The sequence below is a fragment of the Carassius gibelio genome, chromosome A14 (genome assembly GCF_023724105.1).
Source record: "Carassius gibelio isolate Cgi1373 ecotype wild population from Czech Republic chromosome A14, carGib1.2-hapl.c, whole genome shotgun sequence".
Taxonomy (NCBI): Eukaryota; Metazoa; Chordata; class Actinopteri; order Cypriniformes; family Cyprinidae; genus Carassius; species Carassius gibelio.
The window spans coordinates 15589659-15606409 of NC_068384.1; the positions used below are offsets into that span (position 1 = coordinate 15589659).

Sequence of the window (16751 nt, forward strand, 5' to 3'; positions counted from 1 at the left end):
CTGTTGTTTGAATTAACAACAATAATAATAATAATAATAATAATAATAAAAAATATAAACATATATATACATACATTTTTTTTAAGGAATTCATTCTTTTAATTTAGTTCTGAATGGTACACACCTCTGTTTTCAAAACCTAATGCATATCACACACAAAAATGGAAATTTACAATTAGAAATATTCCTTATTAAGGAATACAGAACAGGTGACATAAGCAAGTCTGTCTGAGCATAATGCACTAGTGTTTTTCTTAGCTGTGCTGCAAGATGTACATGTTCAAATGTTTCAAGGACATTTGGTGATTTGACAAATACTCAATTGTCTTATTACTAGAAGCGAAGATTCTACAACCATTTGCCAAGCCTCTGAGGCATCAGTGTTTTAAATATCAAGAATTCCCCAGTGTTAGTGAGTGGACAAAGACATCGAAACAAAGAGAGCCAAGCAATATGTTGTAGGTTTTGATTTATGCTGACTCATGTAGCATGACGACCTTCTCTTGGCCTGCCCAGGAATATCAATAGCTATATCTTGCAGAGCCAGGCTGTTTATTTCTCTCAGCATTCCAAGCTTCCGTTTGTTATTGCCTCGTTTGGCCCATCTTTCACAGTAAATGTTTTAGACAAGGACAGCAACAATGGTACAGGAATACCCAAAAGGCACAAGAAGGAGATCTTATTTTAACTGCTCTCCCCTTTTGTATTCAGACTTAAACTTTGTTCTTAAGACTGTCAGGTTTAAAGAGGAGTGTCAAAACCTTTACTGAAGACTTCATTCCTTGGCACAGCATTATTGACCGTATTCTCAAAAAGATTTTAATTTCAAAACATTTTAACATCTGGAAATTTAAGTTTTCCTTGGTTACTGTTGCTAACTTTACTGACTTTGGAATCCTTCATGATTTTCATTAAAATGTGTGCATAAATTTGTAAATAAAAGGCAATTATTCTTAAGTGAGCTGGAATTCATTGTGACAATGCAAAGAATTTTGATCTGTCATTTATTTAAAAAAAATGTTAATTGATGCTTTAACATAGTTAAAAATGGTAATTTATTTAAATTTGGGAAAATAATCTATATTATCACTAATATAAAATACAACACGACTGGTCTGTGCAAGAAACTAAACAGTATTTATATAGTTTTTTACCTCTGCTCCACTGCAATCATAGACAGTAAAAGAAATGGACATCGCGACCCCGCTGGATTAAAGGAGACAAGTGAAGTCAATTAGAAGTACGCACTTCCTGGGGGTCGGGTGTACTGCGCAGACTCAAACTGAGCTTGATGACCTAGATGTCACGTGAGCAACTTGTCTGACAATTGTAAGTCTTCTAATCGCTGTGCCAAGAGAAATCTGAATCACCCACCGAATCCTGCAGACGTTGTTGAAGAATTTTGTCCCGTTGCTTTTATGGACTCTCTATGGGCTTCTCCCTTGACTTCATGCCTCCGCGTCCCCCCGATAGCCTCATAGACAGTAAAAGATTGCCTGTAAGCTTTTCCTCCTGTCCATATGTTACTTTCTCTACTGTGCGACAGAGAGTCGCAGGTTATGACACAATCATTAGCCTATTTTTTACAAAAACTGTTTCTACGGGGCCACAACGTGAGATACCAGGTAATGGGGCCTTTTATACATTTTTGTTTTTCTTTAGAAATAATGAATGGACAAATGGAGTCTTTAAACGCCTCAGATGTAAAGTTATTCGCTGTCAAAGTGACGCAAAAATTAATGGGAGTCAATGGAATGCTAACAGCAGGTGGGGGTCCGCTAGCCAATGGCGGCGCCCAGGGGTGCTTCAATAAAATATGAAACCCTGCCCCCCTGACTGCAATCCCTGAACTACCTGAGAGGTGTCTTCTTTTTGCTTTACAGCGGAACGCAGACTTATAAGTGCATTACCGCCACCTCATCTCTCAAGTGGACCATTGACACTCCTAATTGAGATTGTAGATAAAGTGTCAATGGTCCACTTGTGAGACAGGTGGTGGTAGGGTATAATTTGGTTTTGTTAATGTTTTTCTTTTTTTTTTCTTTTAAATGTATTAGCCATGATTCCCATCCACTAACATTATACGAGTGATAGATTGCAACGGTTTGTTTAAAAAAATCTCAGTTTGTGTACTGCTGAAGAAACAAAGTCACCTAAATCTTGGAAGCCCTGGGGGTAAACAGACAGAATTTTCATTTTTGGTGAAATATCCCTACGAGATAGGATAGAATGATTTATATATGGATACAAAATTACACTTTGTAGTATCATAGATGAACGTCTTGTGACTCGTTCAGCCAAAGCTCACTTTTCATTCAGCCTTGCAGACACATGAAGTGTTATTTACATCACGATAGACCCAGAAAGCTTAGCCTCTCCTCGAGTTATCTGACTCAGCACTCAATGAGCCATACGGTGAGTGTGTTGTTGACCCTCTGGCCGTTGCTCAAAGACTCACACACAGCTGTTGCAGAGATGCAGTCAGTGTACACACTGCCATTGTCTGGATCTATTACTTTTGTCATTACTATAATGCATCTGACAGGACCTGCTCACTTGGAAGATTAACCTTTTTATCCTTGAGGGGATACTGGCAAATGGAGTGGGCACGGTAGGATTCTGTGCAAGATGCTAAAGAATGAAAGAATGAACATGTACGTTGATCTATTTTTTGCCAGAACCGTTTTGATTGTTTGCGCATTTGTGTTAAAAGCCTGGGGCTGAACAGTATAATGACAAGTAGGCTCAAAGTAATGCAAACAAAACCCACAACAGCCACAGCACCAGCAGGACAACTGGGGATAAAACTAGCGTACATCTGTTATTCATCCAAATAGATCTATTAAGAAAGTTCTGGAAATCTTAAGGGCTTTTCTAACTATGCTAAATATATATTTTTTTTTTTAAGAAACCCCAAATTGCGTGTACCAAGGGAAAACAGAAACAATGCAGTGCTAGAATGTCAAAGCGTGTTGTTTAGCAAAAGACAACCAATCATGAGATGCCTCAGTGTTTGCCTCATTAAATATTTATGCACTTTGTAGTCACCAAAATGTTCACATGTTGTGCTCAGTTTCAGTGGTTGAGCTGAAATGTCCAACAGTGATTAACATTCTCCTTTGCATTTCATTTTTGATCATGTTTTCGGGAGATTTTAGACACCTAGACTGTAAATAGGGCTTTTTTAAAGGGTGTTCAGTTTTATCTGAAACAGATTATTATGGATTATGCATTTTTTTATGATGTTGGTTTTTGTGTATGCACTGCATAGTTCCGAAATGAAATGTCAGGTGAGTGGCGTTAAAATGTAAATGTTCTGTTGCGTCTGAAAACATTTCATTTAAACCAGTCAAAAAATAACAATTAAAACTCATTAAGTAATTGTTGCACTGTGTAAAAAAAAAAAAAAAGAGTTAAAAATATGGGAAATTTTTAATTAGGAAAGACTAGCACTGTGGAAACAACAAGCATGTAGCTTTGATTTTGAGTTTACACCCCCATTCCTGGTTAAATAATCTATTTTAAGATCTCATCGTGTAATGAGCAGATTCTAATTAATCAGCTTCACCCTGATTGCATTCCAGCATCCTTCTTCCCTAATCGAAATCATTAGTAATTAACCGCTTTAAGCATGTACCACCATTGTCCCTGTCTCACCCCTGAAGCCTAGCATATCATTTTGGTTTCCCCCTCATTAAGAAAGCACTCAGCATGATACCAACTCAACTTGGAACATGGCCCATGGTGACATCTTGTCCTGTGGTGGAACAGCCTCTGTACTGTAAAAACCCAATGTTGGCTTTTATGATGCACTTCCAAAACCACCCCCTTGTCCTGTCTCTCATAGATTAACATGTTGATTCTTCATGTTAAAAATGAGCCAAAAAATTGTTTTAATAATTAATCATGCCTGGAAGAGGTGTAATAGTGACATAAATCACTGAAAATGCTATACAAACATGATGACTGCTCAACAAAATAAGACATTTTTTTTTTATTCTTCATAAATCTTACAGCATTATCACAGATTCTTGGAAAATATTGGTATATTTAGTCAAATCCAACCCATCATTAACAAGTGTGGCAAAAGTAGCATTATTTTCTAACTATACCATTTAAGTAAACACAAGCCCAGTGATCTCTAACCTGTTAATGTATAAAAACAGAGACACTTCTAACATCTCCTTTGAATGGTCTGTTATTACGGAGCTGATAGTCACTATGTCGGCCCCCATTTTGAGCTTTTACGCTGCTATCTCTGTGCATTAGCCACAAATGGGTTTCTAATTCCATTCCTGCATTAGTGTTGCTCGTCCATTGTCTGCTGTGACTTACATTAACAGCAAATGACACTGGTGCTCAGCCCTCCACTGATGTTTTCTTTCATTGATTACTCTGCTGTGCACTTTCCGAGATGTGGCTTCAACGTAAATGACGTTTATTGTTGAAGTGTGCTAGAATATTGTTGTGCAATTCCATTCACGTCTCTGACCTTTCCATGTGTAGCCATGCATGACTCTGGAATTGTTCACCTCTAGAATTGGTTGATTGCAATCGATTTTGCTCCCATTATTGTTTTATAATAGTCACACTATCTGTCTATGTCTCTGTCTGTCTCTGTCCATCCATTCTGTCTTACTCATATGATAATCTAATACAAGACAAACCAGTTGCATCAAATACACTTAAGCGTTTCTTTTTTTTTTTTTTTTTTTTTAAATTGGATATTGATTTTGGACCCTGTCTTTTAGATCCCATGTTATCTTCTTTTCCCAGGACAGGTTGGTTTGGTCTGTAGACAGATGTGTTTGTGCATTGGAGTGTATGGATGAGACTGATATCACTAGCTGTTGTTTCAAGGACAATGATGTCCTTTGATGTCTGCACTCCAACCGACCCAGAAGTCTACTGCCAGCCATCCTTGATGAGGTCAGCATTTCCAAAAACACAACCTAGCCTTTCTTCTCCCAAACACAAACTGCAGTCCTGCAGTCAAGTTAATCTAAGCCAGGACTGTGCATGCCAGTATGACCCTCTCAAGGTGATATTTTTTCTCTGTTAAAATGCCATGGGCTTGGAAGGAAGTGTAGACACGAGATTTTCTCTCTTTTACTTGCTCTCTGAACCCTCCTTTTCTTTTTCCTAGAAGCAGGCCTGTCTGTTTGTCATGCAGAACACACTGACATTTTAGAGGCATCTCTGATCAATAGGGAAATGTGCTGTCATTAATTCAGCTTGTCAAAGAATACAATCACTTTTTTAGTTATTTCTTTCTAAGATGAGTCAATTTAATAGGATAGTTCATCTAAAAATGGAAATTCTGTCATCTTTTGCTCACTCTCTTGTTGTTCAAAACCTGTATGACAACAAAAGGATAACAATGTAATTGTTTTGTATTCAATTACATTTAATTAAATAAAAATAAATAAAATAAAGTTTCTTAATACGTGAATAAATAACCCTTTAAAGGGATCAAACAAGCAGTTCATACAACTTTTGTGCTAATCGCTTTAACACTCTGTTCCTATAAAGTGCTGTCTGTGCAGTTGTTGTATAAGGTAAACCTGCAGATCTAATAAGGCCGGTGTGTTCAGATTTATTATTCCTATTAATAAAACAAGCCCATGAATTTGAGCAATTCTGCAGCCTCGTCAAAACACCAGCTGTAGCCACAACTTGGGATTCGTGTGTTTTCCTATCTTAGTTACTAATTTGTCATTTTGCTGAAGCTTTTATCCAGAGCAGCATACCGTACACTAATTATAGACACAGTGTGCAAGGACACAATACTGATGGTTCATAGCTACAGTCTTGTGAATTTGAACCTATAGTCTAATAATTATTGTACCAGATTATAACCCATTATATTACACATTCATAGCTACAGTACATTTCTGCTTTTCATTTCCTAATTTATTTGTAAATAACTAAACAACACATGCAAAAAGACTGAATGCCAGAATGAGTATTCCTTGCATTTATTTTCCTTGTATTTATTTATTTTCATTGTGGTTTCGGATTTGGAAGTAGAACTATATATATATATATATATATATATATATATATATATATATATACATATAAATTATGATGTAAGAACAAAAATAAGGCTATAAATCATTGCATAGCTTTTAGAAGACAGGCATTAAGCAAGAGTCAACTGTAAGTGAAGAAGTGTATTTGGCTGCTATTGCTCTCCGTGGCTTTCAATACTGGCTGGATGTATTTGTTTAGATGGAGGTGGTGCTTTCTGGCGGAGCTCTGCAGGGACTCTGTAAAGTGTTGGTGGGTCAGCAGAGGCCTCTCCAAACGCCCACTACTCCCTTTTTCCCTGACGCCTACCTTCACCACTTGGATACCGCTCTGAAGGAATACCGAAACACAAGATTTGTTCTGAGACCTTCAACTCAAATAGAGGGGGAAAAAACTATTTTACAAAAGAAGCTTTTTCAACAGTAAATCTTAAAGATCACATGATTCTGGCTTTAATCATTTTTTGACCCAGGAGCAAATTGAAAAGTTTGATGTATAACTCAATTTGGCTTATTGATATATTTAAAATGTTAAAAGCACATGCTTTGAAAAGCGTGCGACCTTTGGCGGCCATAGTATTACTGTAAACACAACCCTGTTTGGAGGCCATGGACTATCTTTTTATATTCCTAAGGTTGCTCACAGAGCAAAGCTCTCTGTGATGAATGGTTTTGCAATGGTGTTACTGTAGACCATAACTCTCCAGGAGTGTCACAGGGACTACAGTGACTGTGTATGCAGCACAATTTCATATTCACCTTTTGTTAAATGCAATGCCCCCTTCTTTCTCTCTCTTAGATTTTTAGGTGAGGAAGTGGTGAGAGATGCTGAATAGTATATTTTTTCTATGTGCTTTTAAATTCAAGGCTCTCTCTCTCTATAGATATAGCCTTGAATATATTATATATTAAGAAAAACTGTCAATGGAGTAAGAATAGTAAGAAAATTTAAGGTAAAAAGGTCTTTGTTCTCTAAATCTTTATATTTACTGCAGTTTTCCTCAAGCAAATTTGTCTTTTAACAGGTATTCTTTCCCCCTATTATTTTAATTAATTAATTGTATATATATATATACTGCTACTGCTTTAATAGTTCACGGATAAGATTTTTTTTTAAGTCATTTGAACATCTGCCATTAAATGTGAAGCCAAAAATAGCTGGCAGTGATCAAAACGTAGTGTAGAAAATCTCCTTTGTTCTGTTCAGCACTTCTCCTTTTAGCTACTTAAGGTACAGAAAGTTTTTTACAACTTTTACAAGAGATGTAAGGAATTGTAATGCTGGGATCCAGTTCTGTCTGAAACCACGCTTTTGTTTCTATATTTGCTGGTGACTTTTATATACTATAGTTGACCGTAAAGGTGAAGTGTGTAATTGTTTTGATGTGAAAGTGCTTTTTTTAGATTAATGTGCAGTTACAACTACAACAAGTAAACCATTGGTAGGCTGAATTCCTGAAGTGAACTTGAACTTCAGCTCTGTGGCGCTGTCAAAACATGTGTTTCTGACATGGCAGCTTCTGGCTCAGCCAAGAGAACGTAGGAGTTTTGGGGAAACCTGTTTGAACACAATCATTATTTTAGAATTTAAGTTTTTTTTGTGGCACACAAATCATAAAAGCTACCTGTAAGATCTATAGTGACACATATGTGAGGACACATATATGACTAATAATGTATATACTACCGTTTAGTTTGAGATTATATATATATATAATCTGTAGATATATAATCTGTAATCTGCACTGTAGATACTTGTCTTTGGTTTGTTCAGCCCTTCTCCTTTTAGTCATTCAAGGCATAGAAAATGTATTACAACATTCACAAGAGTGACTCCGTCAATCTGACCTGACTAATTTAAATACTATAGGCAAATATACCACTGTATTTATTGAAATCTGTGCACTGTATTGCTGTTGTATTAGCTCAAGCAAACAGAACCCTAAAAGAACCAAAAGCAACTTGACCAGATCGTAGAGAGAGAGAGAGAGAGATTTTCAGAGTTCAAATACAGAAGATCCAACCATTAAATTCAAATTAATGAGCATTCACACTTGTAGCAGGTTTCTGAACTGTTGATAAAGGACTGACTCCATCTCTATGGTAATGAGGCCGAAAAAGACTTTCCATTAAAGAGTGTGATCTCTGGTGTTAATGTTGGCACAAGCCAAATGTCCACTGCCGTTCACAAGTACACTTAGTATTAAGCGTGCACACACACATACACACACACACACACACACACACTGACAAATGGTCTAGTAGTTAAACAAAAAAGCACCAGCCTGCTTAATAGAGCTCCACACCAACTTGGGTCGTAACTGATGAGCTCTGAAGAAAAAATCGACAGAAAGAAGCATCTGCAACCGCAGTCATGGAAAGGGAACGGCTCACAACCTTTTCAGGCCTCCTGTAGGATTAACTCTGCTAGGGACAGAAAGGTTGCCAGAGTTTCATGCTGGGCCGCGACTGCCGTTTTGGACAGCGGTCAAGGGCAAGCGGCGTATCGGCCAAAAGACCTCTGCCCTGTGCCAGCGAGTGATGGAGTTCTCTCGCAGGGATACCGGATAGTATCTCGGAGACCCAACCGGCAGAGCGTAGCATGTCAAGGTTATCTAACAGCTGACGTCGGCAACCTATTTTTTGCTTGCCGAGGTTCCTTTATGTAATTTGCACAAAATATTGTGGGTGTTAGTAATTAACTTTCACTCATTAGTTTGAGATTTTATTTAGAGTCTGTTCAATTCTCAAGGAACATCCTGAGTTTATTGTGTCTGGATCTATTTCTAAACTCAAATATTCCTATTTTAGGTCAGATGTCTTGTAGCTATAAAAAAAAAGAAATCTTAAAACAAGGATTTTTTCAAGTTTTTGTCATGCCGGCAGACATATAATAATCTTCCCTGAGGAACTCTGGGATTCTGAATATGATAATTGTTCCCTGGGCCAGGCTGTTTTATGACTAAGATTAACCTCACAATGGTATCATGACACTGGATTAATATTGGGCTAACTGCAGGAGGAAAGTAACAGTTGAAGAGAGAGCTTTGAGAGTTGCCTGTAATGAATCAAAGAAATGAAATGTCTAGCAGGTTTTAATGGGGCCATTTGGACAACGTTGAGTCACATCGGTAGGTACTAAATCACTTTTTTCCTTAATTTAACTTTTTTTTATATCAGGCAAGAGGCAGTAATGACCATGTATGCATCGGGAAGAGAGCATTACCTATTTTTTATGCGGGTTCTTATAAAATATTCATTTACTTCTGATTGAGATTAAGTTGAGATGCTGAAATGTTTGATAACAATGCTGTAAATGTGTCATGATGATAGTGAGGAAGAGGATGAGGTGAAGGACGGTAGTAGTTTATGATGGTGATGATGATTTTTCTAATGATCTACTGACAACTGCCTGAATCAATAACTGCACGGTACAAAGTGAGAGCTCATTGATTACACTGATGAGCATTTGTTGTTTCTCATTAGATGCTGGGATATATGGAATTTTAGAATTGATGGGCATTCAAAATTCTGGGAATTTGCTGAATTTTCTAGTAGATTTTGGTTTTAAAAGGTAAATAAAATAATCATCAAGTTACTTTTATTTACTGTATTTATTATTTTTTATTTATTAAATGAAACAGCATTTTTCAAAGAATCGTTTCACGAGTTCACACTTACATATAATCAGATTGAGCAAATAGTAAGCATATTTGGCATGCTGTCCTTAGTCTGGAATGAGAGTAGTTTAAGAGTGAGGAGTTGGGTTGGAGTAGGGATGCTGGAAAACTTTTGTGGGACAGAGGTGAGTTGGCTGTATATGTATATGTATATGTGTGTGTGTGTGTGTGTGTGTGTGTGTGTGTGTGTGTATGTATATATATATATATATATATATATATATATATATATATATATATATATATATATATATATATATGATGGGTACACAGTAGTCATAAAGGGAACGACATGTTCAGCAACAATACTCAGGTAGGCTGAGGCATTTAAGAGATGCTCAATTGGTGCCAAGAAAATACCCCCCACACCATTACACCAACAGCAGCAGCCTGAACCGTGAGACAAGGCAGGATGGATCCAAGCTTTCATGTACTTTATGCCAAATTCTGACCCTACCATCTGAATGTCACAGCAGAAATCGACACTCATCAGACCAGGCAAAGTTTTTCCAATCTTTTATTGCCCAATATTGGTGAGCCTGTGTGAATTGTAGCCTTCGTTTCCTACGTGTATGTTGTTATTCCTTACTTGTTCTATTTTTTATTACGTTATTATCTGTGTTTTTGTTCTGTCGCTGTCATTCTGTTGCACTGCCGAAGTTTCTGTCACAAAAAAAAAAAATTCCTGTATATGTAAACATACCTGGCAATAAAGTTCATTCTGATTCCGATTATCTGTTCGTGCTCCTTCTGAACCTTGTTAATAAAACATTGATTAAATTAATTATTCAGTGACGTTCTCATTTGTTTTCGTTCATGAATGATTCTGTGTTTTTGAAATGCTTACTAATGAAGATCATTTCACTTCCTTTTTTCCTTCAGTAAAGTGTGCTTGCTGTGTCAAACTGGCAAAGACCTTATGGGGCCCCATGGCATCGCGTAGGACCATCGGCCACTCCATAGTCATGACTCATCCATTTGTAACACACATGAATGGCTGCAGCTTGACCAGATATCTAACCCGTGGTCATTCTGGGGACAGAGCCCATCTGTGCTGTGTCTGTATGTGAATGTGCACACATACGAGTGTGTGTGCAAAAGTGTCACTGTATGTGACTTGGCAATTAAAAGACACTGATTGTGAACTGACGTGTTGACAAGTTGTCCACATGCAAAATTTGCACACGAATGGATCACAATGCTAATCTGATACATGCATTAATGCATTGTGGATATGTATATTTGTGTGTGTGTGTGTTTGTGTCATGATGGCAGGTTTTTTTCTCTGTGTGGAACTGAAACGGCTATACACACATATATATACACATATACACACACACACTCAGACATATGTATAAATATTTATATTTATATATATGTATATATATATATATACACACACAACAGTTCTTTCTGGTCCTCAAATCTGATTGGCTGAGAGCCTTTTCCAGCCAGGCGGTATTCTAGTGATAATGAAACTTCAACCATTCCACAGTTTTTATCACTCCGCTTGCAGTATTTCTTACAGCATGTGTCATGGTGGAAACAGAAATCCAAAACCCACTATAATTGTATAATTAATACTGTTGTTGTGTCATTGAATGGAGTTTTTAGGTTACAATTTAGTTCTTTACAACCTTTGAGGATGCTTTGTAAATAGCTCATTGGTCGTTCTAGTTTTTATTGCCCTTCCTCTGCCTGATTTCCTTCCCTCACCTTAGAGGCTTATATTACAATTACAACTTGACTGTCAGATTAGTCCAAGAGTTTGGCTCTAAGAGCTCTTAAAAGCCATATAATCAATTTAATGTTTGTCTGATTCCAGCTGAAGATCTCAGCTGGCGTATTGATTCCAGTACATTGCATTTACCGTTCTTCTCATTACACTGTAAAAAATTATGCCGGCTGAAAGCAAGTGATCAGTCGTTTATAGGTCAACACATATATCAATAGGCATTAGCCCTGGTGCTGCACAGAGCTGGGCTTCCTGAAACCACAGGCTTTGATTTCCCTAAATTACACGGGAATATCGATAGACAAATTTCATTATCACTGATGAACATTGTTACTGTGGTAATTTAAATGTTTGGGTTTTAGTTCATATCTGTTAGCTTTTAGGTCATCTATATGTTAGTGCAAGAACTGGGGTCCGGGGTGGGGTGGTGCAGAAAATTTTTGACATGACAAAGTTAACATTTATAAGATTACAAATTAAGGGATTAAAAAACCCCAATGATGATGTACTTCTAAATACTGCATATATATTTAGATTAAAATATATTTAAATCAATGTATTTATTATTATTTGCAGTTATACACATTACACATACACATACAGTTATACAAAAATCTCTCTCTCTCTCTCGCTCTCTCTCTCTTTCTCTCTCTCTCTCTCTCTCTCTCTCTCTCTCTCTCTCTCTCTCTCTCTCTCTCTCTCTCTCTCTATATATATATATATATATATATATATATATATTTTTTTTTTTTTTTTTTTTTTTTTTTTTTTGGGGTCCAGTAAAATGCTCTTAATCAAAGTATAATAAGTTTCTTGCAACTGACAACCAAGCTTGTTGGCTATTTATAATAAAGGATGAGCTTTTTGATTTATAACATTTGATTTTTAACATTTATAAGATTACAAATTAAGGGATTAAAAAACCCCAATGATGATGTACTTCTAAATACTGCATATATATTTAGATTAAAATATATTTAAATCAATGTATTTATTATTATTTGCAGTTATACACATTACACATACACATACAGTTATACAAAAATCTCTCTCTCTCTCTCGCTCTCTCTCTCTTTCTCTCTCTCTCTCTCTCTCTCTCTCTCTCTCTCTCTCTCTCTCTCTCTATATATATATATATATATATATATATATATATATATATATATATTTTTTTTTTTTTTTTTTTTTTTTGGGGTCCAGTAAAATGCTCTTAATCAAAGTATAATAAGTTTCTTGCAACTGACAACCAAGCTTGTTGGCTATTTATAATAAAGGATGAGCTTTTTGATATTCCCTGCCACCACAGGACAGAAGCTTAAAATGGGAAAACATGACATAAGTAACAGCTTGTTTTCAGATGATTAATTTGTTAGGACATTAAGGTGAATCAAATTAACCCCTGTAACAGCTGTGATGTGGTATTACAGCACAGTTTTGCACAGACATCAATTCAATAGATCTCAATTTAGTTCATTTCAATTGACTTGAAGCTGCATTGTGCTTTTGATTAGGGGCATTTGATTAGATTAAGCATTTCCTCGACCCACGCTAATGCATGACCCTTTGTCAGAGTGGCCGGCAGAACCCCACAGGAAGTGCAGAGTGAATCTGATTCAGGTGCGAACGCTTCAGTGCAGTTATTAAAATTGGATTCAACTGAGCAGCTTCTGCATATTAATGACAAGAGGTGTTAATTTACCACAAATGTGAGCATCCCAATTAACAAAATCAGATGTACAAGTGAGGCCTTAAAAGAACACTGAAAATCTGCAATTTAAACCTGGAAACAAACTTAAAAAATTAAAGCACAGTCAGGCATGTCAAGCTTATTAACAATGCTGACCAACTCTACTCGAGACTTTCTTTCCACCCCACTGAGCTGCTTTAGCCAGAGAGATGCAGAGAGAGGAGAAAAGGGTTATCAGGGTTATAGCAGGGAAATACTGTAAAAATGTATGTGTATGTCAAGTCAAGTCACCTTTATTTATAGAGCACTTTATACAATACAGATTGTTTTTAAGCAGCTTAAAAATAATAAATAACACCATCAATAGCAACGTTTCCTTCAAAAGCTGAACATTTTACTTATGCATAAAATTAGAATATCGCATGAAACATTTGCAATTAAAGCAATGTTTTAAGTATTAATAATAAGAATTTTCTCTAACTGGGGAAGGCTGTGCCTCTTTTTTCCTCTAAATAAATTCTGAAATGCAATAAAAAAATATGCGTTCGGAGGGAGATGATCTTCAGGAACACAACTGAATGAGACAGTTCTCAGAGGTAATTATACCTAAAAATGTTTAAGCACATTTTGAGATTGTGTGCAATGAGACTGGTGCGCCGGTTGGTCCAATGTTCCAATCACATTATCTGGTGAGGCAAAGTCACATGTTTGTTGTTGTTGTTGTTGTTGTGCATCAAGGAATTTATTTGGTAAATTTATTTCAATTGTAGTTTTGTTCTCATCCAATTGTGTCAGTGCAGTCAATCAGTATCTCTAAATATTTAGTGTCTTTTAACACCCAACTAAGCAAGCTGAAGTGCAGCACTGAGCAAAAGAAAACAGAGCAAATGTGTGTGAAATTCGGCAAGAAAGTGAGATGAGTAAGTGTGAGAGTGCATGTGAGAATAGGGGTGGCCTCCCATTCTGGTTGCATTCCTGCTGATGCTGTTGGGATGCCCAGGAGATTTCTCTCACATAACCGTGATTAGTCTTACATCCGTGAGCTTTAGTGCTGAACTCTCTCACCACATGTTGACCCGCTGCCTCTAAATCTCTTACTGAGCCAGACAGGCCCATTATTTCACTTCAGCCTGAGCTTTATTATCTAATGTCGGTCAGAACCGTGTGTGGGGGCCTGTCAAAACGGCTGATGGCAAATGGAGATTGCCTGTTCTATGATTTACAGGATCAATCAATGGTGGAGACCGCAAGCATAAAAAAAAAAAAAAAAAAAAAAAAAAAATACCTGCAGCAGTTTTAATCTGGACCAGTATACAGTAGTAACGCATTTATGGATGCATCTGAATGATGCAATTAAAGCTTTAGAGCGAATGCATACAACCTCTTCCATTTATTTGTTATAATGGGATTGGTTTTCTTTAACTCATCAATTTGCGTACTTAATTATGAATGGCTTGTTTCCTTGTCGGGTCTTCCTTGTGCTCTGTGTCTCCCTATTGGATTATTAAAGACTCTCATTTTGTGAAATCTCCAAGTCTCCTTGTTTCATGACATAAAGATTGTATAGACTTCTAAAACTGACACCACAGTTACCAAAGATGTACTACTATTTAAGCCATGTCAAGTCACCTTTATTTATATTGTGCTTTAAACAAAACAAATTGTTTCAAATCAGCTTCCTTGTATGAACTTCAAGAAATGAGAGAAATTTAAATTCTACGGTAAAGGAGCTCTAATAAAGACAACCGTGTCATTTATGCATGTTTGAATTTGTTGTTCTGTAGCATTTGCAGCAAAAATATCTAAGATAAATTGGCGGATTATTCTTAAAACCGAATAGTGGAAACATAGTTACAGTTTAATATTTATTTTTGTTATTTAATTATATATATATATATATATATATATATGAAATTATGTTATTATGTTATGACTTAGACATTTTTACATATATTAATAATATTATTATTTCTTTTAATAGTAATTTGCGGCCCACCTGAAATACCGTCGCACCCACTAGGGGGCCGCGGCCCACAGGTTGAAAACCAACGCTTTAACCATTTATAACAACCATTATTGTGTGCACCCTGCTGAAAACAAGACGCAACCATGAGAGTGATCATCATTTGTGCAGAGCCAAAGCCTGAAAATAAGCCAACCTAAAACTTATTCTCTTGCTGCCTTGCAAGCACGGGTAATTCCTGCAGGAAATGCAAACCTAGTTATAGGCCACTTTAAATCTTTTAAAACATAATTACTCCAAAAACATCTGTAGCCAGGATCAATTTATCTTAGACATGCACTGCTACTCTTTGAAAAGGACATGAGAGGACGAGAGAGGAAAGTTGGGAGTAAACATGAAGCTGGGGACCAGATTCTCTTCTCAAGGGTGAAATCCCTTTTGGTACAGCTCAGTGGATTTCACTCATTTTCTTTATCGATGGAACAAGTGGACTAGGGCAGGACCCTCATGGGCTGCTTTCCCCTGCAGCTGGTTAATGAAAAAGGTCTTACGCCCCCTTTTTATAGCGCATCCCTGCTAATCAACTGCCGCAGTCCTGCTCTTGTGACATCCCTCATGACTGGACTGTCAATCTCAGTCTTGATGGGGATAAGTGCTTTGACGGGCAGAATTACACACAGTGTGAGACGGATAAAATCCTCATTATGGATACAAACGAGATTAATGGAACACATTAAGATGCCATTCTGTTTGGACATTTAATACCAATATTTATGAAATTGTTATTATTTTGATTAGGCACAGCAGAGCACATTGTCAATTGTCAGTAATTCTGGTGTGTCTGGATGTAATATAGGTCTTGCAAAAATAATTAAAATGGAAATAATAATAATGAACAAAAAGATCATTAAAAAATGATAGAGAATAGAGATAAATAGAGAAAAACATCTGAATTGGCTTCCAACTAGAAAACAAACCCCCTTGTCATGAAAACTACAGTTTTGCTGCGGCAGATTTTGAAATGCACAAAGACTCACGACCTCTGTTTGTGACCAAATACCATACCAAGAGATCAAGTGCTTTCTAATCACAATATAATCTTAGACCTCAAGGTTTGGCTTAGAAGATAAGCTACGCAAGACTAAGATAAATAGTAAAACACTACTACAAAGCAAAAAAAAAAAAAAAAGCAAAAAAAAAAAAAAGAAGAAGAAGAAGACAACAAAAAAGCAGGTCTTGGTTCACTTTCCATGTGTATGCAAATAAAGAGCAGTGCATGACATATAAGCCAAGAGAAAGGTAATACATAGGCACTCTGAACATAATGGTAACTGCATGAATGTTTTCTGCTCTCAGTCTATTCTCTCTCTCTCTCTCTCTCTCTCTGTGTGTGTGTGTGTGTGTGTGTGTATGTGTGTGATGTTTGGAGAAACGGGGCAGTCTGAAACTTACCTCCCAACGCTTGCTTCATAACAAAATTCATGATGATGGCTTTTTATTCCTGCCTTCTTCAACGAAATATTACATTCAGGTTAAGCTTTTCAAGTAGTCCCTTGTTGCCAGATCTACAATGTGAAACAGACAATTACTTAAAAGCAAAAAAAATATATTTTGTATAAACAACTATTCCCTTTATAAAAGAAAAAGAAAAAAA

The 16751-nt window shown here is 36.5% G+C and overlaps 1 protein-coding gene across 1 annotated transcript in view; it reads right to left on the minus strand.

Moving 5' to 3' along the window:
• The window catches only part of LOC128027774 (complexin-1), a 44977-nt gene that overhangs the window by 27066 nt on the left and 1160 nt on the right, over positions 1-16751 (minus strand). Inside the window, exon 2 of the mRNA XM_052615636.1 lies at positions 16550-16662. Within this exon, the coding sequence (XP_052471596.1) occupies positions 16550-16580 (31 nt within the window). The 5' untranslated portion in view covers positions 16581-16662. The remainder of the gene's footprint in view (positions 1-16549; positions 16663-16751) is intronic.